This window comes from Lepidochelys olivacea (assembly GCF_965140295.1).
Source record: "Lepidochelys olivacea isolate rLepOli2 genome assembly, chromosome: 22".
In the NCBI taxonomy this organism is placed as follows: Eukaryota; Metazoa; Chordata; order Testudines; family Cheloniidae; genus Lepidochelys; species Lepidochelys olivacea.
Genome location: NC_140432.1, coordinates 15,367,583 through 15,389,968, shown reverse-complemented (window position 1 = coordinate 15,389,968; position 22,386 = coordinate 15,367,583). Strand labels below are relative to the sequence as shown.

Genomic DNA, 22,386 nt, shown 5'->3' with positions numbered 1-22,386 from the left:
ATTATAATACACCAGGCCTTGCAAGGGGGGGGTCAGAGTTAGGAGCACGGTTCAGCAGAGGGGAAGAAGGGCAGGGGTCCACAGTGGAATCTCTCACTAGTTTGCCCTCTGCCTCCCAGCCCCTCATGAAGGGGAAATTATGCTTAGCCTGCAGCTGCCTTTTGGAAGCTGCAAAGGGTGGATAGTATCAGAGGGTGAAAATTCAGCTCTGCTCATTTCACCAGGGATGAGTTTGGCCCCCTGAACTATGCAGCATGGATCTCGCCTGCCCCTACAATAGGGCTCTCGAGCCTGTAGAAAGAACAGGTTTGGATCAGGTGCTGTAGGAATGGTTGAAAAAGGGCTGGCTGGAATGAGATGCCATGTCTAGCATGGCATGCTAGCGTGGGAGCTAGGAGCCAGCAGGGAGGAATACACTGAGGCCAGCCACCCGGCACGGAGACATGGCTCTGCCTGGAGGTGAGCTGAAGGGGCCGAGGCTCATGTCCCCATGGGGGTCTGTGTCAAAGTGCGAACCCCAGCCTGGTGAGGAGCACATCAGAGATGTGAAGCCCAGCAGGTCACAGGGGTCCTGGTGAGCCCACACGATGTGCAGTGTGCCAGTGATTGTCGGAGGGAAGCAGGGTCTGGTGTGGAGCACCACACGGGAGGGAACGCAGGACCCAGTGTGGGCCATGTGGGAGCGGGATACAGGGTGGAGGCACCTCAGGGGGGGAAAGACATGCAATATTACTGGGCCAGCCTAGAGCATATCACGCCCAGATCTCTGCCACTGTGAGACCAACGGCCCAGCAGGGAACATGCCACAGCGAGGGAGGCTGGTTCTGATTAAAGGCAACTTCTCTGTTGCCTGTTGGTGCCAGCCCCTAAGAAATCCCGTGCAGTGGAGCCCTCTGCATGTCAGCCTGGGTGGTTGCTGTATAAACCTGCTGGGACCCAGTCTATCCCTACAGCACCAGGGCAGGGCTGGATTCAGGAGGCCCAGCCCACCTTCCATCCCAGTAATGGTAGCTGAGGGGCCTGGGGTGGGACACGGAGCCTTCCAGCTGGCCGTCTAGAACCCAGCCTGGCTTGGTAGGGAAGGCTGTCTGGTGCCCTGCGTGGGATGAGTTGGCTTGCCTCAGCCCAGAGGGTGGGTGGTCACAAGCCCATCGTTCCAGTGGCACTAGTCAGCCTCCTTTTCCATCGCAGCGGGGAGGCCGAGGTGAATGGACCATGGAGTCGGCACTGCACCCTGCCCCGAGGGGAGGGCTGGGTTGGCGTGGTATGTGTGGGGTGGCTGGCTGTGACCTGTGCTCTCCTTGTCTGTTGGATAGAGGCACCCGGTGTCTGTGGCTGACGACCCAGCACCGCCCGCCTGCGCCAAACTGACATCGGAACCAAAAGGATAAAAAAAAAACCACCCAGAAACTTACTGTCCGCTTTCGCTTGTTACGTCTACGAAGACCTTGATCCTCATTCTGCGCGCAGGACACGGGCGAGACACCGCAAGAGAGAGAGGTTACCGTCCACTCTGGGCAAGGCCAGCGGCAGACACTTACCTACCAGCTACAGTGGGGCTCTACAGGGCTCCTTCCAGCACAGGGAAACAAGGGGGTCTATGGGAGAGTGGCAGGCGGACCAGACCCATCCAACTCACTCACACAGTCACTCCGGCCGCTGCAGAGACCCTCACCCCAGAGTGTCCCCTCCCCATGGTGACTCTGACCCCAGGGGCTCCTGTCCCTGGGACACCCTCACCCCAGACTGTCCTCTCCCCACAGGGACTCACCCCACAGAATCTCCTGCCTCTGCGGGGACCCGGACTGTCGTGTTCTGCAGTGACCGGAGCAGAGGACCAGCCTGGTGGCTGAGATGTACCAGGGCTGGAATGATTCCGAATCCTTGTGGCATTTTCCAGCAGACCTTTGTAAAGCGACTTCCCTTCCTTAACGTCCCTCACCCTACACCAGCTTCTTCCCCTTTCCTGGGTGCATCCCCTCCCTTCCCCCCCTGCCACCTCTGCCTGGAGGGTGGGAAGGCATGTCCCCACTCCAGTCCCAAAGCCTGAGGGTGCCCCCTGCCCCACGGGGTGTGCTCCATCCACCAATACCAGGTGTCTGAGTTCAATGCATTCCCTCGCTGCAACAGGAGCTGTCACTTTGCTTCCCTCAGGCAGACCTTGCCTCACCCCTGCCTGCGCCCTTCAGTTGCTCAGCTCAGCAGCCCCCTCCCTTCCCTGGCTGCCTTGGGCCTCAGAGACCTGGTCCTTCTGCTCGGAGGCTGGGGCTTTCCATCTCCTCCGGGGGCCCGAGCTTGCCCCCTTTGAGTGATGCCACAATGTGTGAAGTGCAGGGGGAGGCTGCAGTCACCTGAGACACACACGTAGGCCGGGCACGGGGACCTCACAGCTCGGGAGAGAGCTGCCGACAACCTTCCCCTGACAAACGGTCCTCAAGCTGCTCGGCCAGGCTGAAAGGCTCCGTCAGCCCAGACTGAGTGCCAAGGGGTGCCCGCCACAGAGCATAGCTGCCGTGCTATGATGACAGGGCCACGCCAGCCACTGTAGGGACTAAGTCAGGAGAATGGGAGATGGACGCACCACCCTGGGGCTCGCTGTGGCCTATGCAAAGAGGACGGTTGTGAGGGGGGCCCCCTGACCCCACACAGCAGGGAGGGAGTGGGCTGGCGAGTGGAGGCTGCCCAAGAGGGGAGGTGTTACCCGAGGCACAGCTAGACCACGCTCTAAGCCAGGCTCCCATCCCTCCTGCTGAAGGCGGAAAGCCGCGGCTGAGCCTTGGGCACAGGAATCCGAGGGTGGGCAGTTGCAGGTGGGTTATGTTCACTCCATTCCCAAGACCCCTGGTGGGACATGGACAGGCGCTTGGCCACTCACAGCCGCTCCCTCCCCCTGTGATAAAGGGTCCCGATAATGGGGCCTGCAGTTCTTAACTGTTCTCCTCCCCAAAGCCCCGTGCAGCCAGTTTCCCTGCCCCTCGATGCCAGCTGTCCAGGCTCTCCCACCTCTGTGCTGCCCCAGCCCCTTTGCCCCTTCTGGTGAGCTGCCCTGACCGCCCTATTGTCTCCCTTAAGAGGACCCTGTGGACACCTTGTTACCTTCCCTAGCTGCCCTACCCCTCAATGCCGGCTGTCCTGGCTGCTTTGCCTTGGACACCAAGTATGCCAGGCTATCTCAATCCTCCCTGCCAGCAGCTCCCCATCTCTTCCCCATCACTCAGGGGCATTTGCATATTGAAGAGTTATCTGTGCCATACACAGCCCTGAACGAGCCACATGGATAATAGCTCATTATTACACGGGTCCAATTAGCTAATTTATCAGCTGCCTCCCAGCTCTTCCTATGGCTCCAGCTCCTACACAGCCAAGCTGGCTCTGCCCACACCACCCACTAACCATGCTGCTCCAGGCTGAAGTGTGTGGTGATTTTTTGGGGTGGAGTTGGAAGCAGAAGTGGAGGGCGGGATTCAGGTTCTGAGCCCCCTGGCCAGCAGGGTTCAGTCCCCCAGTAGTTGCGGGGAGGAAAGGAAGAGGTAGTGCCCCCTTTTGCTCTTGATCTGGTTGTCCCAATCATGGAGTTGGTGGCCTCCAGATTTCTCTGCTGTCTGGAAAGGTGGAGTGACACACCGCAGATGGGGATAAAGGTGAAGGGGACCTGAGAGATCCTGGGGACTCTTCCTCCCCCACTGCCTGCCTCAAATTGTCACCATCAGCGGGAGATGTCCAGGCCCATTTCCTGAACTAAGCTAGATGTAACGGGACCTAGATCCAAGCAACCCTGCTTTGGGGATCTGTAAATCCAAACTGTGGCTTGCCAAGTTCTGCCCCTCTGTTAACGATGAGAGGCTGGGACGAGGGATCTGGACTTTGAGGGAGTCCTGATCCAAACTTCCTGTCTCAGGCTCCTCTGTCTAATGGCTGAATTGGAACACTGGACCCTCCTGGGCCTTAATGTCCATTGGATGGTACTCCGATTCCAGATCAGAACTCAGCGTCCAGCCCCACTGTCTGCTGCCCTACAGGGGGTTGAGCCTTCCCAGCAAAGGAAAAGCATTCCCTGTGCAATCCAGCTGCTGAGGGACCATTGGAGCTGGGGCTTTCTAACGGAAACCAGGGCACCTTCCGCACCCACAGAAATTCCCCATGCCTCGTTCCACAAAGAAAACCCCAAAGCACAGCCATAAAGAGCTCTGCAGCCAAGATGTTGGATGAATTGACTCTCAAGTCAAATTTAAGCCCTGGTGTAATTCCATTGCATTGGCACAGCTGCACCCAGGATGACCCTGGCCCTAGGTATTGCTCTCTGCAACTCCCCATCCCCGTGTCTGAGCTTCAAACATCCATGCAGCCACTGGAGCCCTTTGGATGGGGTCCCAGGAAGCTCTTTCATTTGATTGGTAGAGGGAAGTTCCTTTGGTATCACAGGATTCTGGAGATGGCCCTGAGCCACCTAATTAGGCTCCATCTTTTAAATCCCCCAAAGCGTGGCGGGTGTTTGGAGCTGGGGTTTTTGGCTGGGGATGCCCACAATCTCCAGAGGGCACCCTCTTCCCTGGGCCCAGACCTGGTCCCTGGCATCAGAGACTGTAGCTGAGGGGAGTTTGTGACGCAGACGAAGCAGAGAAACACAAGAGCAGAGACAGCAGCTTGTGAACTATTGACAAAGGGCTGGAAGGGAGAATGACAGGGTGTCTCGCCCGGGCTGGTTAACGAAGAGCAGAGACCTGTTATATTACAGGATAAACCACTCCCTGTGAGCCAGGGCCAGGGGTTATAGAAAATATAAACTCACACGCCTGGGCGAGGTGCAGGAGGAGACTAGAAATGGTGGATTGGCTGCGATGTGGGGAGGGCATCTCCACTTATTGCAACCAGAAGAGACACACACACACACAAAGCCACCCTCACCCTGTTTCTCATACACACACACACTTTCACAAACACACTCCAACTTTCACACATACTCTCATTCACACACACACACACAAACTCATCTTCTGTCTCTGACACAAACACACACGCTCACTCTGATGGACCAACTTTCTCCGACACACAAACATGGGAGCGATGGGCAGTGGGCGAGTGGCGGTCGCCCTGGTGAGTGGATTTTCTCACCCCCTGGCTGCGGGAGGCCACGGGCGGAGAGGGGAGGGCACACCATTAAACAAGAACACCACTCTTGCTCTTCCAATCCCCTGCCTGGGGACATTTCCACTTGGCAAATGTCCTGGCTGAGTGTCAGCAGGAGCATCCTACTGGCAGGACATGTTCCCTCTCATCTCCCATGCTCCGCAGAGCTGAGCATTGCTGCAGAGCGGGGCTGGCTTCCCAGCCACGCGGAGCAGGTGGCCATCATCTGCGTGACCCAGCTGCCTCTGGTGTTCTGTCTTCTCAGATGGGTGCCCCTTGGCAAGAGGACTTCCCTCTCTCAGCCAAACTACCTGCCCTGACCCACCCACTCTCTCTTTCATCTAGCTTTCTAGCCCACCATTTCTAGGGCACTAATCCTTCCTGTCCCCAAGCCTCTTCCCCCACCCTGCTTCTCACTTCTCTTGTTTTCTCCAGTCCTTTCTCATTCACGCTTGCTGGTTCCTTCCCCCCTCCCTCTGCACGGTGTAACTAGAGTTCCTCTCACCCACCTTGCCTTGTATTGCACGTTCCTCTACACAGACCCGAGTAGCTGCCCACAAGCATGAGGGAAGCTCTTGACAAACTTCTCTCAACAGGTCCCGGGGCATTTGGCCTCCTCTTCGGCACATCTCCCCATGGCCGCTTCACTTCTGGCTACCCAGGCAATTCCAACCGAAATCCAAACCAAGACCCACCCCACTCCCATCTGCACCACTCACTTCACATATGCCACCTTGACAGGGGAAAACCAACCAGAAACAAACATTATCCAACCCGCCCTGCCCCCAACCTCTCCACACAGCACGAAGCAAAAGGACGGGCGCGTCATGCCACTGCAGGCCGCATGCAGGAGAGGCGAGGCTACAGCGTTCTGGCTTTCAGGTCTCTCTGGCCGGGCCCCGTGGGGACTGGAGGGAGCATGCAGCACCATGGAGACACGGGTGGGGGCGGGAGGTTAGTATGCAACGGGAACCATTCCACGAGGGAGGGAAGTGACAGGAGGTGGGGGGAGCACAGATTTCACCAGGAGCACAGAAAGGAGAGTGCGTTTGTGTACCTTGAGGCCAGAATCTTAGGGGAAAGGCCTAGAGTGGCATGCGTTAGCGTAAGTTAGGCTGGATGGTTGCATACTCGACTAGGTCTCCGCCAGCTTGGATGGAGCTCCGGGGGCTGGGCGACGAGGCCAGAGCGGATGTGTCCAGCTCTGCATAGTGGACATCACAGTCCTTGGTGCCCGAATTCTGGAGATGAGAGAGCAGTGAGGTGTGAAAACACAGAGGGGACAGCAGAGTGCAGTGATGGGGAGGAGTGAAAAACACGAGGAAGGGGAGAGAGAGAGAGAGAGAGAGTGTGAGTGTGGAAAGAGGGGGTGGGGGTTTCATGGGAAAGGGGTGGGGGGTTCATGCCAAGAGGGATGAGAAAGGGCAAAAGAGACAGGGGTGTTAAAAGAAAGGGGGAGAGAAGGAAAGTGCGAGAGGGAAGAGAAGAAAGACAAGAACAGTGAAAGGGGGAGAAAAGATAAGAAAGGGGAAAAATGAACAATCATTACAACTAAAATCCCCCATCAGAGCCAGGATCCGAATGGCATTTCTCCCCATTCATTAGCCGAGCTGGGCAATTAGCCTGTCTGAGCGGACACGCCCCCCCCGCCATGTGTCTTCTCCAACCTGGCTGAACAGGGGCTGCTTTCCCACTTCCAGCAGCTACTCCCCCCTATGGACAGCTCCATCTTTGGGAAATTGGGGCGGACATCCTGGCCCTACTAAAGTCAATGGGAAAGCTCCCCTTGACTTCAATGGGGCCAGACTTTCTCCCCCTGGGAGGGTGAACTGGATTTAACCCCATATAATGGCAGTGCTGTCCAGTTCCATGCTCCCTCCAGGAGCCAGCAATCTCACTGCAGAGGGCCTGCACAGGGTGAGGGGGGAACATAACCCAGAATCAGGGATAATGCTTGTATTTTTGGCCCCAGGAGAACAGACGCAGGTGTGGATGGGTGGGAATGGTGGTCAGATCCCTTGTGATATCCGCAGGACATTGGCAGGAGGTCCCCTGAGCACTTCTGAGACCCTCTGGTTGAGTTACCCGTCACCAGTAAAATATTGCACATGGAGCTCTCAAGGTCACAGCTTGGTGTCCAAAGGGCAAGAAAACACCCTTCCCATATGGAGGACACTGGGGTTGGGTGCAGGTCCGTCCGTGATCCTATTCCTCCTCCTTGTGTGTTGCTCTCTCTTGCTAGAGCACTAGCTAGGTTGCTAGTTCTTGGGGCAGGGAACACCTCTGTGATGTGTCTGCCAAGCACCCATCCCATCTGTAGGTGCTCAGCAATAAGGAATCGTGCATGGACAGCATGATACATACCTGGCCTCCTCTGCAGGCTTCCCTCTGGGGACCTCCAAGCGCCTCTACAAACAGTCACGAGTGAACCTCCTGGGAGGTTTGTTTTAGAGTGGGGAAACTGAGGCACAGAGCCGGGCAGTGACTTGCCCAAGTTCACACACAGAATCAATGCCAGACTGGGAATAGAATGCAGCTCTCCTGACTCCCAGCTCTAAGGAGCACCACAAACATCCTCTATAGACAGCATTTCAGGGGCAGCCTCTGGTCCCACCCACACAAGGTGCCTGTGTTGACCAAACAAGAAGCGTGTTTGCTACGGCTCACCGGAGGGCAGGTGGGATGCTTCCAGACACGGGAGCCTCTTCTCGCTTCCCCTCCCTGAGCTACTGCATCCCGTGCAAATTAGGTAAAAGGTGTTTAATTTGAGAACGTTCCCCGCTTTGCTTCTGAACGGTTTTCAGCCATTTACCAGCTGTGGCAGGGCCATTTCCGGAGGTTTATGGCTCTGTGATGAGCTGTTTTAAGCACCTGTTGCTGCACAGGGTGATTGGTTGAGTCATCTCTTGACTGTCTTGCTGCACCATCTACCTTGCTGTAACTCTGGGGGGCAGAACCCCTCCACCCAACAGGGTGGTGGGAAATGAAAAGCAAACATCGGTGGTTCTTCCGGTATCATATTCCCCATGGGTGCCCAGATAGGCTGGTCTTGTGAGGGGAACCAACAGACTTCAAGGTGCATTCTGTGCTGCACGGCGGGAAAGGGAGAGCGGACGGGCTAGCATCAGAAAACCCAGTGTACAGCCAGGAGTTCACAAATGTTGGGTGCTGGGGGGGGGTTGTGTATAAACACATGCACAGCATATGGAAGTGCAGGGCTTGCGTAGTGGTGTATGTGAGGGCTTGTGAATGTATGTACGTGACATCAGAGGTTGGTGTATGTGGCAATGGTGGAATCAAGCCCCTCCGTCTGACAGAGACCTGAGTGGTCTGCGTCTTCATTACCTGCTGCAGACAAGTGTGTAACTTGTAGGGCCAATGAAATCTCACTGACCGGGACCGAGAGGGCATGTGGAGAGAGTGTGTAGGGGCCAGGGGGCTGGAATAGAAGAGTTTACTGAACTTCTTCAGTTCAATTCTGGATAATGCTGGTCCCAATCCAAAACCCAGACCCGAAGGACCATGATCTGGTTCCAGCCTTTGCATCTTGGACCCTTTCTCTAGTCCTGGAGAGGGGTGACCCAAGGCCTGAGTGCCCCATCCTTCCATTGTCCACATTGCTGCCCCATAGCCAGCACAACCCCGCACTCTGGGGATGGGGTCTGTGTCTTTGCAGAGTCTCGTGAGTCTCTGCCACTCACTGGTTCATGCCTGCTGCCTGCTGCTTGTTTAGAACAAAAATGTATTCTAATATCAATAATGTGACTTTTACACAAGCTCTAATGCCGACACCCTGGTAATTCCCGGTCAGCCAAACGAATGACACAGCTGCCTGGACTAATGAACCCTTTCCCTCTACACCTGCAAACATGTAACCACTCCCCGCACACATGCCTCACGCCTGAGCTTCCACACACGCACACTCACACCCACTGTGCCATTAGCTCACTACACAGCCCCATGCAACACAGACACACACAGCACCTACACTCACACACGCACACACACACCGACGTTTACACACACATCCTTGTGCATGCATAGGCTCTCTGGCAAGGCCACACACACACACTGGCAGAGCCAGTCACACTCATGCACACATTAGAGAGGGGCCAGTGCTAAGCTTTGGAGACAGATCTGGATATTGAAATCTGCAGAGTGGGGGGTGTATTTAGATCCAGGGATTTGGTGCTGGCTCCTCACAGTTATGCGCACAAACATGCTCCCTTCTCCACACATGCACAGACAACACGCACGATGATACAGTGAAAACCAGACACAGCACAAGCCTGGCAGGTCTTCCAGACACCGCACCTTTCTCTGGCCTGAGATCCCTGGAAGAGAAAACAGCTGAGCCCATGGGTACTGGCCTAGTGCAAAGCTCAGAGGGGGAACGCTTATCAGACGTGCATACCCCCAACTTCTGAGCCCTCATCTCCACTGGGAGGGGCAAGGGGAGCTGGGTCATTTGGTACCTGCCTGCCTGCACAAGGTGCTGTGTTTGTTGGGGGCTCATAGACTTGGCCAAGCCCTAGAGACACCATCCTCTCACTGCTGTGAACACCACAAATAACCTCCCCTGAAGGAAAAGCGGGGCAGAGGGGAGGGACATTTCACCCATGCGGCTGGGGGGGCCTGGGGCACTGCAGATTTGTGGGGCAGGTGGGACAAGGAGGAGACAGTGTGGCAGAAGCTAAAATGTCCTCCTCTTGGGGTGCAGGAAGCACAGACACCCCCCAGGGAAACACCCAGCTCATCAAGGAGCAGCCAAACCTGCCTGTCCCTCTGCACACCTGGCGGGTATGTGAAGGTGGAGGTGTCTGTGTGGCCTGGGGCATCTGCGAGGACGGGACTGCTCCTCTTGCTGGAGTCGAGGAGGAGGAGGAGGGGGCTAGGGTGAGCTGCGAGAAATGATCATGGGAATTTAGGGGTGTCTGTAGCTGTTGTTCGCCACCGTGCTGGGCTCAGTTCCCAGGGCTGCTCTTGTTCTCTTCCCCTCCCTCCATCCTACTCTCTTTCCCCTTCTCTCTAGTCTTTTCCTTTTTTCACCCATTCTCTCTCATCTGCCACCCTTCTCTGGCAGCCCTCTCTTCCCCCAGCCCTCCCAGTCTCTCTAATCCCTATCCGACTCTCTTTCTCTCCAACTGTGCGAAATCATCACCCTGAGGCAGAAGTTTTCATGCATCCCTGTGATGAATCTACTTTATCCCAAATTACAAGCCATCACACAATTCACTGAATGTATGAAGAGCCCGCCCCAGCGAAACGCAGCGTGCCTGGCTCTCTAATCCCTTCCCCCATCCGTCTCTAAGCAGACAAAGCGCCAGCAGAATAGGAACATCCTGTATTTCTCCAGCACCTTCCCCTCCGAGGGGTCCCAAAGCCAGTGACAAACTATCTATATGCAGGAAATGCTTCAGCATGCAGCTGCTTCTGGGGTAGAACACCCTGCATATCAGAGTAAGGCAGGAAGAGACAAAGTGAAACCAACAAGGGAATTTAGGGGGCAGCTGTAATTCGCCACTCTGGAACTGGCCGGGGCACTGACCCGACCACTCTTGATGTGAAAAGGGACCTACCATAGCTTCCCCCCTCACCTCCAGCAGCACGGCTCCCCAAAGCAGCATGCCAGAGCCTTGGTGCCAACACAATCTTCTGCAATCGCCACAGCTGCTCCTTAGAGATCTCCCATCCCAGTCCTGGCTTAATCTGACCTTTCTTACCAGCTGCCTCTCACCCTTATCTAGTTCTAATGCAGCACTCCGCAGCCTTTTCCATGCCAAGGCCTCCCCCTAGCCTGCCACCCTCCTCCCATCTAGCCAGGATGAACTCCGGCTCCTCCTCCCATTTAGCAGTATGGGAGGGGCAGAGGGATTGCTAACACCTGTTTGCAACCTCCCCCTGCTCCGAGGCCCCCATTGTCATGAGGGCTGCTCTCCTGCAGCACCCCTCCTCTTCGGATCTCTTTGCCAGCATTAAATCTCAGGTCCAGGCCCCTGCCTCCGGCCCCCCAGCTGATGAGATCACACTGTGCCCAGCTGACCCTGAACAATCTGAGGCGGATGCTTCCCTGTAGCCAAACTCTCAGCCACACGCCTCTGGCCGCCCAGTGAGCTGCTCCCACCAGCGGGGTGGCTGTGGGAGCTAGTGGTGACCAGGCCACAGACTGGACCCCGGGTCTGGAAAGGGTTTGCAAAGGCCGGCAGAGCTTGCAATAGGCTGGGTGCTGTAAGCATGGGCAGAAGGCCGTCTCTGTGGGTTTATGGAGCCCACAACGATTCCCCCAGCAGGGCCCATGGGAAGGAGCAGGGGGAAGAGCTGGGCCCGGACGTGCAGCGCGATACACCCCTGTCCCCGTCGCTGCCCCACAGCCAGCGTGCGCTATCTGTGCACCCCAGAGCCCTTGGCGGATCCCAGCAGGCCTGGCAGGAAACGTGTACTCTCCTCCTGCTGACTTTCAGCAGCCTCCATAGCCCCCCCGCCTGCTCAAAGGGCCTGGAGATTGGCAGGGATGGAGCCGACTGGGAGCAGCACCCCTGCCCACCCCTAGGCAGCCAGCCAAAGGGGTGTTACCAACAGCTGGAAAACGGGCAGTTGGGGGCACCGGAGGCGGGGATGATCTCTAGGGCGTGGGGGAGGCAGGAACAAAACCAAAACCTTGTGAACATTTTCTCTGTGTGTTTGGGGGGCAGAGAGGGGGGTCAGGGCCCTGGGCCAGGCAGTGAGAGACCCAGTCCCTGCTCTGTTTGATTCCAAGCAGAGATTTTCCTCCAAAATTATTCCATCCAGCATTACCTATTGATAGTGCAGCCTGCGGGTGAGTCGGCATATGGCAGGGGAGGGGTCCTGTGTGCCTGGGAACGGACGGGGGGGCGGAGGTACCTGAACAGAACCGGATTCAGGACTGAAAGGGGCAGGACTGGAACCCCACCGACCAGAGCCCTCTGATTTCTGCAAGGACAGTCCAGCAGGGTCGGGGGATGCTCCCCACACACTGCCCCCTACAGGCCTCCGTCCTGCCCTGGAGGGACCCCCTCTGGGGGAAAAGGGAAGTTTGGTTTTCATGACCTGTCGCAGCCTCAGTGCTCCAAACGGTGGTGGGTTTTTGGGACATGTGTCTGCTCCAAGCTGGACTGAGATTACCAAACCAGGTTCCCATGGTTACTACATGGCCACCAGCTGGGCCCATCTTCCCATCACTAGCCCGGCCACTGATGGCTTTCTTTAATTAACCAACCTCTTGTTATTTACCAAAGCGAGCTAACTCCTTCCCCATAATTATGGGGGAGATTCTGCTCTCAGATCCCATCCTCAGAGCACAGCCTAGCTCCGGGATCCTGCTCTCCCCACAAAACACACCTGGAAATTGGCAACCAATTGGGGAGACCAGGAAATTGGTCATCCCCCTCCCCTCCCATCTCCCCCCCGCCGGCAGGTCTCAGCAGAGAATTTTTCCCTTAGGGCTATATGCCCCCTGCAGCTGCAGTGAAGTCCCCGGGATCTCACCAGTGGAACCAAGAGCAGAGTTTGGTCTTTAGGGTTAGCTTTTGCATCACAGCTGTTCTTACTGTCTCGCTGGTTGACATTTCTCCGGATGAAGGTGCTTTGGTCTGATTGTCCTCGCCCTTATTCTGGAGATTCTCACTGGAGACACACTGGTATAAAAGCAACATGAGGGAGAAATCCTGCTCCCTACATCCATGCTAATTATTATAGGTCCTTTACTCTGCACTTTTCATCCCAAAGCACTTCATATAGAGCGAGCACTGGTGAAATGCAGCCACCTCTGGGGTGGACAGCAGCAAGCAGAGCACAATACATTGCTCAAGAAGAAATTTTGGCCAAGGATGCCAGGGCAAAACCCTCTGTTGATCTTGTACCCATTCTGAGCAGTCAGGCCCTTGACTTAAAGTCTCACTGAAGAGATTCCCCTATGCATGGTAACTAATTTATCACCCTCGGAGGAGCAAAGGTCAGTCAACACTGCAGGGATCTAAACCTGCAGTTCCAGGGAGTCTAGCTGTACCAAGGCTGATGCATAGCCCATGAGTCACCTGCTTGCAGGAAGGCAGACAGCTATCATGCATCACTATCTAACCTATTCTAGATCTGCATCAGCCTTCCCTACACTCCTGCTACATTCCCTCCCTGTCTCCTTGACCCCTAGTCCCCCTGCTGCTGCTGCCTTGCATTAGCAGCTCCCTGTTTCAAGCTGAACAAATCCACACAAAACACAGGGTTTTAAAGAAGTGTCCTCAATTTAAAGTCAAACTCCAGCAAGCTCTGCCCTGCAGATAATTGATTTCCCAGTCTCCTCCTCTGCATACATTCTGCTCTCTCTGGGTCACTTCACAGCAGCCTCCCCTCCAGCTTAACAGTCTCTTATGGGACTGGCTGCAGAAGGTGAGGACCCAGCAGGGAGCACCGGCTGGGTCACAGGCCCCGATGACTTGCTGAAAACCCTACTCTAGAATAGATCCCAGCACCTCCTGCCTCCGTCCACCTCCCTTTCCAATGCAGATTCGCAACTTGCCTCTTCCACCTTCTGCAAAAAGGCCTGAATCTTTGCTGGGAACAATGCAGAGGTCAATTAGCAGTCAGGTTGCACACAGTACCCCGAGCCAGTTGGCCCCTGAGCCCCAGAATAAATGTGCCTCAAAAAAGAAATGTAGGCCTGCAGCTGCATTCTCTCCCACGCACTGCTAGTAGGCTGTTAAGGACCTCAGGCCCCAAGCCCCCCTGGGGAGATGAGGATCCCAAGAGGCACGCAGCACAGGGCAGGCCCAGTCAGGAGAGGATGGACCAGGATCCACAAGCAGATCCTCACTCCTTCCAGCCACACGATGGTATGATCTCAAGGAAGGGTTTATGGGTAGGGGACCCTGTGACTCTGATTTGGCCAGGGTGAAGCTGTCTTGGGACTGATGGGTCAGGGAGTGGGGGTGTTTGACTCAGCCACGCCCATTTCAGTCCTAATTCCCACCGCATATGCTGCTGGTTGTGTCTTGGAGAGGAGCCCATGGGACATCCCATGCACCCACAGTTATGGAAAGCCAGGGGGGTTACACAGTGGAAGAGGAAAGGGCAGAGTCCTGCCAGGCTAGGGTCAGCGGTTGTGGGGCGAGGAGGCCTAGAACTGGATGAACATGGAGACTGTGGTCTCGCATCTCAGTCTAGGAGAGGGCTCTCCTTTCCTCCAACAGCTCGAGAGAGCAGGCTGCCTCGCCCACCCCAGCAGACGGAGGAGTGACCTAATCCCTTATTGGGAGTTCCTGTGCAGAAAACGGGGGGCAAGGGCCAGGTCAGGTCCCTGGCAGTGCCGGCACCATGCCCTCCTTACCAGCTTGTCAGAGTACGGAGAGGGCTCGCTGGCTGCCATGTCGTAGTACGGCGTCTGCAGAGGGAGCTTCTGGATCTCTTCCTCCTGCTTCATGTTGTCTAGGTGGACGACCTGGAATTGGGAAGACAGGTCAAGAGGGCAAGCACCATTCTCACCCTTCCTGCCACCCATCTGGGGAGCAGCACCTGTCCCAGGGGATCGGGCAAGGTGAACAGAGTCACCATGAGACCTCCCCTGCAGGGTCCCTCTCTCCAGCTCTCTCTCTGCCCCATTCCTTGTCTCACCATGGTTAGGCATTACACTTCAAAGGCTGGGAGTTCACCAAGGCACTGATCCTTCCGAGAAGAACCCTGCCTGACCTAGAACCTGTCCATGCCCAACCTAGAACCTGTCTGTGCCCAGAAGGGTGCAGGTTGGGTCCAATCTGCAGTCTCCAAGGCTGCCGAGATCCTGGACAGAGAGGATAATCCCAAACCACTGCCCTCCTCCCACCAAACCTGCTTCATGGGGCATTCTGAAAGGCTGGCTGGAGCCTGCACTTTGTGCCTCCAGAGGCCTGGCACCCTCAATTCTGGCTGAAGGCCTGTCTCCCATGCTGGCAAAGAAAGTGGGTGTGCTAGGTTGGGGGTAGGTACCTGGATGTCTTCTGCCGTCAGGTGGCTTTTCATCTCCTGTTTCCTCTTTGGTGGCGGGACAGGTTTGTGGGACGGAGGCAGATCAATTCTGCAGGGAGAAAAGCAGCCGTTGGTTCGACTGTGGGGTCAGGGAATCTGCTCGATCCCACATGCACCACTCTCAATGGCAAAACTCCCTTTGGCTTCAGTGGGTGCAGATGCGGATCAAGTAGCTTGGGCATTATTGGGGGGGCGGGGAGGGCTTTCCTTCTGGGTTCCTGGCTTTCATCTCCATGAAGCTCACTTCCCCAGGGGATGACATGTGTCAGGGCTGACCAGCCCCTGGAGGTTGCTTCACCCACTCTGCAATTTAGCCATAGAAATGTTCATAGTCCCAGAATAAGGGATCAGTCAGAGCTCCCAGGTGCAAGGAGCACTCACCTCTCCCTCCTCTCTCAGAGAACTGCATCCCCCTTCTCCCCCCATGCCTGTTGCCTTTTCACTACAGTTCTGGCCCAGACCTTAAATCCCTTGGGGCAGGAACCCTAGGACAGATTCCACTCTCTTTTCTGCCTGTGTAAATCTGGAGTAACCCCAATGACTCCACACATTCCCTTTGCCCTTACCCCCCCCCCCAACTTCTTCCCTCTTGGTCACTGGACCCACAGCTGAGTCTTCTCTGAAGTTAGCTCGTGAGCTTTGCAGGGAGGGACAGACCATGTGTCCGTACAGCACCTAGAACACGAGGGCCTCGATCCTGACTGGGGCATCTAGGCACTACTGTGAGATGGCTAGATCCAGCGAGTCAGCTTTCCACTGAACTGTCAACATAATTAAATGGGCTGCTTCTAATATTTCACCTACCCTCCTTGGATTCTTTTGTCCACACTACATTTCTAATCCCAGCTCAATCTCTGCCTCAGATTGTGGCCCCCAGGCTGGTGGGGGTAAACCCACTTCAGAGCTGGCACCAAATCATCCCAACAGGGACTATTTGAGTTGTTGCTTTGGATTCCAGGAAGCAGCTTGTGGTGAGCACTGCCAATCAAGAGGAAGCCAATGGTCTGTCTGGTCTGGTAGCTGGTCTCTGAGTGGCCACTGTTGGATACGTCAGGCTTTGGCAAAAAATCTTCATATTGCACACACTGTGCAATTTATTCCTGATCCCAAATGGGGGGATCAGCTTTTGCCCTGGAGCATGAGGATTGACAGCCTTTGTAATCTCCATCCTAGGGACTGTCTCTCCAGTTTCTGCTCATATGCATACACGTGTCTAATCCTTTTACAAATCTTATTAAATTCTGCCACTCTAATTAGTGGGCTGCCCCCTCCCTTTTCTCTCCATACGTGTTCGTTCTCCTTGTGAACTTCAGTAGATGCAGGGGGTAGTTTTCTGCAAACTCCAGTGGATTCCAAGCCCAGAGCAGGGCTCGGGACGGGGATGCAGGGTGGAAAATGGGGGTTGCGGACTGCGGCAAGGATGCCCAGTGACTTCAGTGGGCTTTGGATCAAGCTCCTAGATGGTTCTATGCAAAGTGGGGCACCACACAATGATGGATGGCATGAAGAGTGGGGGAAGAGATGTCTCTGTTATCTCGGGCTCCAGGAGAAGGCCTGACCCCAGGGTCAGGGCATTCAGCCTGCTCCATTGTATGACTCTTCTCAGCTAAAGTAGCTCTTCTTCTGCCTTTGTGGAGGGCCATTGTGGGAAACCAACGGTCTGAAAATGGCTCTTTTGCAGGCCTGATGCTGTCCATGCAATTGCACCCCACATGGTTATTATTGTCTCAACTCCTGCTTTTCACTCCGCTGTCTCTCTCTGCACACTCCCGTCATCCTCCAGTGCCTTCTCTCAAACAGAATTAAATGGAGCAAAACATTTTTTCTGGGATGTAACAACCATGTGGTGGGGGCAGTGGGGAGATCCATTTACCCTTCAGCTCTTTGGTGCTTTCCCTTTGCAAATGGGAAGGGGGTGATTTGAGGGTGATAGGCGGGGCATTTGCTCTCTGAAAGGATACAGCAGCAAGGAGGATGCTGTTCCCTGAGAGGATTCATGAGAAGAACTTCTCCAAAGGGGGTGGGGGTGGAATTGTTTGTGCGGCACACACTGGAGCAACCACTCTGCTCCAAGACCTCTGCTCTGAGCCTCAGGGGACATAGCTGGGCAATGGACCCTCAGTGAGCAGCAGCCGGTGGGATCCAGTGAGTTGTTCCCTTCTCCAGCATCAGAGGGATGCGGGATACCAGGCTAGCACATTGTGGTAATACCCAGACTGTAATGAACTGCCTGGTATGAATGTATGACCACTGCCCTCTTCAAAATCAGAGCAGCCTGCCTGTGTGTCATAGACCCCATACTGCTGGTAGCTAATGGAGAGTCACATTTAGCTCAAGGAGCTGGGGTCACATCTCTGGTGCAGGGGGAGATGAGATGCTGTGTTGGGAGTCTGACTGGCCATGTAGTTTAGGGGCAACCACCAATTCCTAGGTGGCTACAGACTTCTTGTGATCAGAGTGTGCTAAGAAGGGGCACAGGGAGAGTAGAATGGGGAACAAAATGGTGTTTGAAAGCAAAGATGAGCCCAAACCCAGACACGCCCCTGCCCCCCCAGATTTTGAAAGTAGTTAGTGGGACCTGAGTCTGGACTCAGACCCGATTCTTGCCAACAACCTGAGCACCTAGGGGAGGATGGGGCCAGGGCTGAATTGCAGGTTGAGGTCCCAGCAATGTGACTTGAACCATTCCAATAGTCAGGGAGCCAGAGAGAGCTGCCACAGGAGAAGAGCCTGGGGTGGGGGTGAACAGGGGGAGCCTGTACTGAGGAGGCTGAAAGGGGATCCACGCTGGAGGAGCCCAGCTGTGCATCAGGATCAAACTTCAAACCCGTGCACACTCTATTGTGAGTCACCTCTTGTTCTGGTGCCTTGTTCACTGGATCTTGGGGGAATACCACTGTCTCAGTGTCTTACCCTAATCTGAGTCCTGGGGAGGGGGATCAGGGAGTAAGAGAGGGCAGGAGTAGAAATGGGAGGGGGCCAGGCTGGGAAGCTGCAGGAAGACCACATGTGGGGTGTCCAGAGAAGTGGGGAGTGAAGAGGCAGAGAAAGCAGGTTGGCTTGTCTGCTTTTCTACCCCAGAATCTCTCAGTGACACAATCAAAGGAGAAACTTTCCCTCCTCCAAACTTTCTAACAACTGAAAAAGGATCCACAACAAACTCTGCTGTGAGTGGGAGCCAGAAGCTGGGAACCAGGAGCTGTCCCTGCATGTTGCCAGAGCATTGGAGGTGGGGAGGGGAGTCAGGTATTTTTATAAATGGGCCTGAAAGCTCCCACGTATGAGATGCAGGGGAGAGACGCTTGCTAGGATCCACTCTGGGAAAGGACCATGCTTGGGGCTGGTAATGGCTTGGCCCTGTTAGGAGGGGGAGATACAGCCCTGAGTGATAAGGCAGAGAGGAGCAAAGATGATTTATCATTCAGGGAGAACCAGCCGGTAGGAAGAAGGGAGAGAAACACACACAATGAAAGAGAATAATTCACTCCTCTGCCCAGGAGCCCTGGACCATGCCCAGGGGCTGCCCAGGGTACACTCAGCTTGGGGCACTCCCTCCAACCAGGCCAGCCACCACAGGGCTGGGGAGCAGGATCCTCTCGGCATGTCCCCTGCCTCCCGCCCACTGTTCCCTCTAAGCTGTGTGCATAAGTGCGCGTGCACACAGACCCGAAACCCTGCGCACACGGCGAAACACCGCGCCCACAGACATTTGCACACAAGACATTTTTTGCACACATGGCCTGTCAAAAATTTGCACGGAAGAAAATTAGAGGGAACATTGCTCCCGCCCTGTTTTTGGGATAGTTCAGCACCCTGGACAGCAGGCACGCCATCAGTTCCCAAGGGCTGTGGCAGAGGAGAGGGGCCAAGCGTCTCCAAACCCAAGGGTGGGGCCGGGTGGTGGATCTCTGAGCTCCTGCTCCATCAGCAGGTAGAGGCGAAAGGGGCTGCTCCACTGAGAAGCAGGCAAGACAATGCCCCCTGCACCCAGGCTGGCACAAGCGAACTGGCATTTGTGCCTTCCAAGCAGGCCTCCCTGTCACGCAATGGGCCGCTGTGCAGTTTGTGCAGGTTCCCCTGTCGTGCCTCCTCTTTAAACATCTGCCCCCAAATACACACAGCTGGGGTGACAAGGTGGTAGAGAAGCCAGGGGAAGCAATGTGGGACTCTGAGCTCAGTCTCCAGGGAATAGGGCCCTAGGCAGCACTTGGGAATCCTGGTTCAATCTCTAGTGTGCAAGCCCTGGCTGTCTCTCCACCAGCAGGCACCCCTGCTCAGTAGCCAATGGGCCACTGATCCAACCTGCCCACCCCCATCACCAAAGATTTATTTACCTCATTCTCTGTGGGGTTCAGGCAGCACTTACTGCAACCCCCCACCCTTTGCTTGTGATTTTGGAAAAATCTCAAATGGGCCAATTTGCTTTGGCAAAGCTAAAAAGAGGCCCAGTTTTGTCCAACCCCCGATGCGGGTGTCCCACCCCTCCATGTGCCTGGTGTCGGTGCGTATGTTTGTGCCAGTCAGGAGCAGCCCTCACCTTTTGCTCTTTGGAGACCGGGATCCCGCACACGGGTTCATACCCTGCTCTCCCTAGTGCGTGCCATCCCGTGTCACCGAACCTCGGACAAAGGCATCATGGCTGGCACTCTCTGCTGAGGAGTGGAATTGTTGTGGCTGTTGCAGGTTCGGATACCGGGGCATTGGCCAAGTGACCCGCGGGAGGGCTCTGGCCGGGAATCCGAGAGGACGTTGCTGTTTAGGCTTGAGGGGTATCAGAAGAGCTCTCAGGGGAGGGATCTAGCAGGGAGAGCCACAGCTCAGGCTGGGGGAGCAGGAATGGAGCTGCAGGGGAAGGAGGTGGGGTGGGGCCAGTCCAGGACTGGAATGCTGGAGCCCAGGGTTGAGGTGCAGCCGGGAGGGAATGCAGAGGCTACTCACAGGTCATTGTCGGTCTCTGTGCGGCTCTTCTGCTGTCGCCTGTAGATGATGAACACAGTGACGGCCACGCCGATGATGAGAGCTGCAGCAATTACGCCCCCCAGGATCCCGATAATGCCCCCTGGGGGTCCCTGCGGCAGCGGCTTATCTGGAACAAACACAGAGACGTAACGCATTAGCATCTGAAGCCTGGGGAGCAATGGTGCCAGGCGTAGCACTCAGCAGAGCAGAGGCCCAATGTACTGCAGATCCTGTGGCTCCCGGAGAGAGATCAGCCCCCACACTGCACACACTGCTTGATCTCCCTGTCCCATCCCTCCCCCTGCAAGGCATACCCTTCTGCCCCACGATGGACCTTGTCTCTTCCAGGTCTCCAGAGACCTGGTTTTCTATTGACTGACACTGCTCCATCTTGGCCCCTTCTGACCATTTGGTCCATAGATTCCACGATCATAGGGCCTTGCCTCGAGAAGCACCAGACGCCTCCTTCGCTGGCCTCCCGTGGATTGAACAAGGTTCCTCGCCACTCATCAGCCCCCTTGCCGAGTACCGTGATCCTCCCCACCGAGGGCCTCCCTGCTCTTAGCATTGCTGACCTCACTCTCCCAGGTCTCCCCTACCCATGGCCTGGACCCCCCACTGGGACCCGCCTCCCCATAACCAGGTCTGTCCTAAGGATTGCAGCCAGAACCGACAGCAGGGGGAAACCTATGGGGCACTGGGGGTGGGGGCCTTGTCCTCCCAGAGTCCCAGTGCTCAGATACTACAATGCTGAGCAGCAGTGCCAAACCCCAGCATTCCCCGCTCCTAGTGGCTAGAGATCCCCCAAGCACAGGTCCCCCAGGCGCCCACCAAAAACTCCTCGCAGTCCACCAGGGTATTGGCTACGGTCCTGAGGGTTAACCCTTCAGCTGCAGGTACTTTGCCAGTTGGCTGGACTCACAGGAGGACAAGTTTAGTATCAGAGGTTAATCCCAGGGAAGCAGTGACTGACTGGGGGCAGAGCAGGGTGTGTGTGTGTGTCAGGGTCCTGCATCCATGGGGCACAGATATCCTGGCTGTCGGATAGGGCATATACCCCCTGCCCTGGCTCCCATTGGCCCTGGAGCTGAAGAGCTCCATGACTTGGAGTCGGCCTCAATGCAACTAACATGGACCTCATTCAAAGGAAACCAATCCCGTGGGCTTGATGGGAAAGAGCTTTGAAATGTACGATAAAAGGATTTAATTTGCTCTACCTTCCAACCTAATTAAACTTGAAAACTAGCTAATTGGTACTTTGTACTTACAGCTCCAGCAGTGATGAAAGTGGAAGATAATTGGAATGGAGGAAGGAAAAAATCCAGGGGAGGGGGAAAAAGGGGCCTGCTGGAGCCTGGTCCCCTGGGGAAGGGATGCAGCTCACAGCAGAGCATATGCCTTCCTTGGAAATGGGGTGGAGACCTGCCCAGTGGTGTGTGCGTCTCATTACAAGGGGCAGTGGCCCTGGTGGATGCACCATGTAGTTATCTCCTCCCTGCAGAGGTGCAAAGTGTGATCTGATTTATATCCTCAGCACCTGAGCCTGTCACATGCATGAGACATGGGCCAATAATGCCAGCCCTGTCTATGGGGTGGGACCCAGGGCAATCACCCCAAGGACACACAGAAAGTTTGTGGCAGAACAGAGAACTGAACCCGGATTTTCCAAATCCTAAATGACTGGCCTAACCCCAAGGACAACCTTCCGCTAGCTGGGATGTTAACACTATCAGCTCTGCAGAGCCTTCCAGCCCCAAAGCACTTGTGGCTTACTCACAGCTTGAGAGCATTCAGATTCTGCCCATCTCACATAAGGGAAGACGCTCTGTGCTAGTCAGTGGAATTCCCCCTGTAGGGCAGATGGAATAATAATGGTATATTGTATATGCTGTGGGCTCCAGGGGCTCCAGCAACAGGGAGCCCGGGGCTCTTTAAAGCGCCAGCCTGGGGAAGCCAGTCAGGTCCGGCATGGCGTACTGGCTCTTGCCGGTATGCCATACCAGACCGGCTTACTTTCACCTCTGCCCTCCACTGATGAAAAGCAGCTACCTCTGCGGTGGAAGAAACCAGCTACTTAACAGCCCCCAGGAACAATGCAGCTTAGGACAGGAAGTGAAGCAGAATGTTGTGCCCTGTTGAAATTGCAGGGAGAATGTAACTTCTCACATTGGACGGTATCTGTATCACTGGAATTAACATACTTAGACTTGGATGGGTTTGATTTTTGTGGCAAACGTCGATTTCACTGCATATACACAAACTGACAAAAAATATTTCCATCAATAA

At 55.4% G+C, this 22,386-nt stretch overlaps 1 protein-coding gene across 2 annotated transcripts in view; it reads right to left on the bottom strand.

The window, feature by feature from the left end:
- Positions 1-22,386, bottom strand: part of NECTIN1 (nectin cell adhesion molecule 1) — a 153,856-nt gene that overhangs the window by 12,328 nt on the left and 119,142 nt on the right. Inside the window, exons 6-9 of one of the 2 annotated variants that reach the window (XM_084612078.1) lie at positions 20,080-20,227; positions 15,103-15,190; positions 14,468-14,578; positions 6,185-6,368 (exon numbers count right to left, since the gene is read on the bottom strand). In XM_084612078.1, the coding sequence (XP_084468204.1) occupies positions 6,228-6,368; positions 14,468-14,578; positions 15,103-15,190; positions 20,080-20,227 (488 nt within the window). In that variant the 3' untranslated portion in view covers positions 6,185-6,227. The remainder of the gene's footprint in view (positions 1-6,184; positions 6,369-14,467; positions 14,579-15,102; positions 15,191-20,079; positions 20,228-22,386) is intronic. The other variant, XM_084612076.1, reaches the window with a different exon arrangement.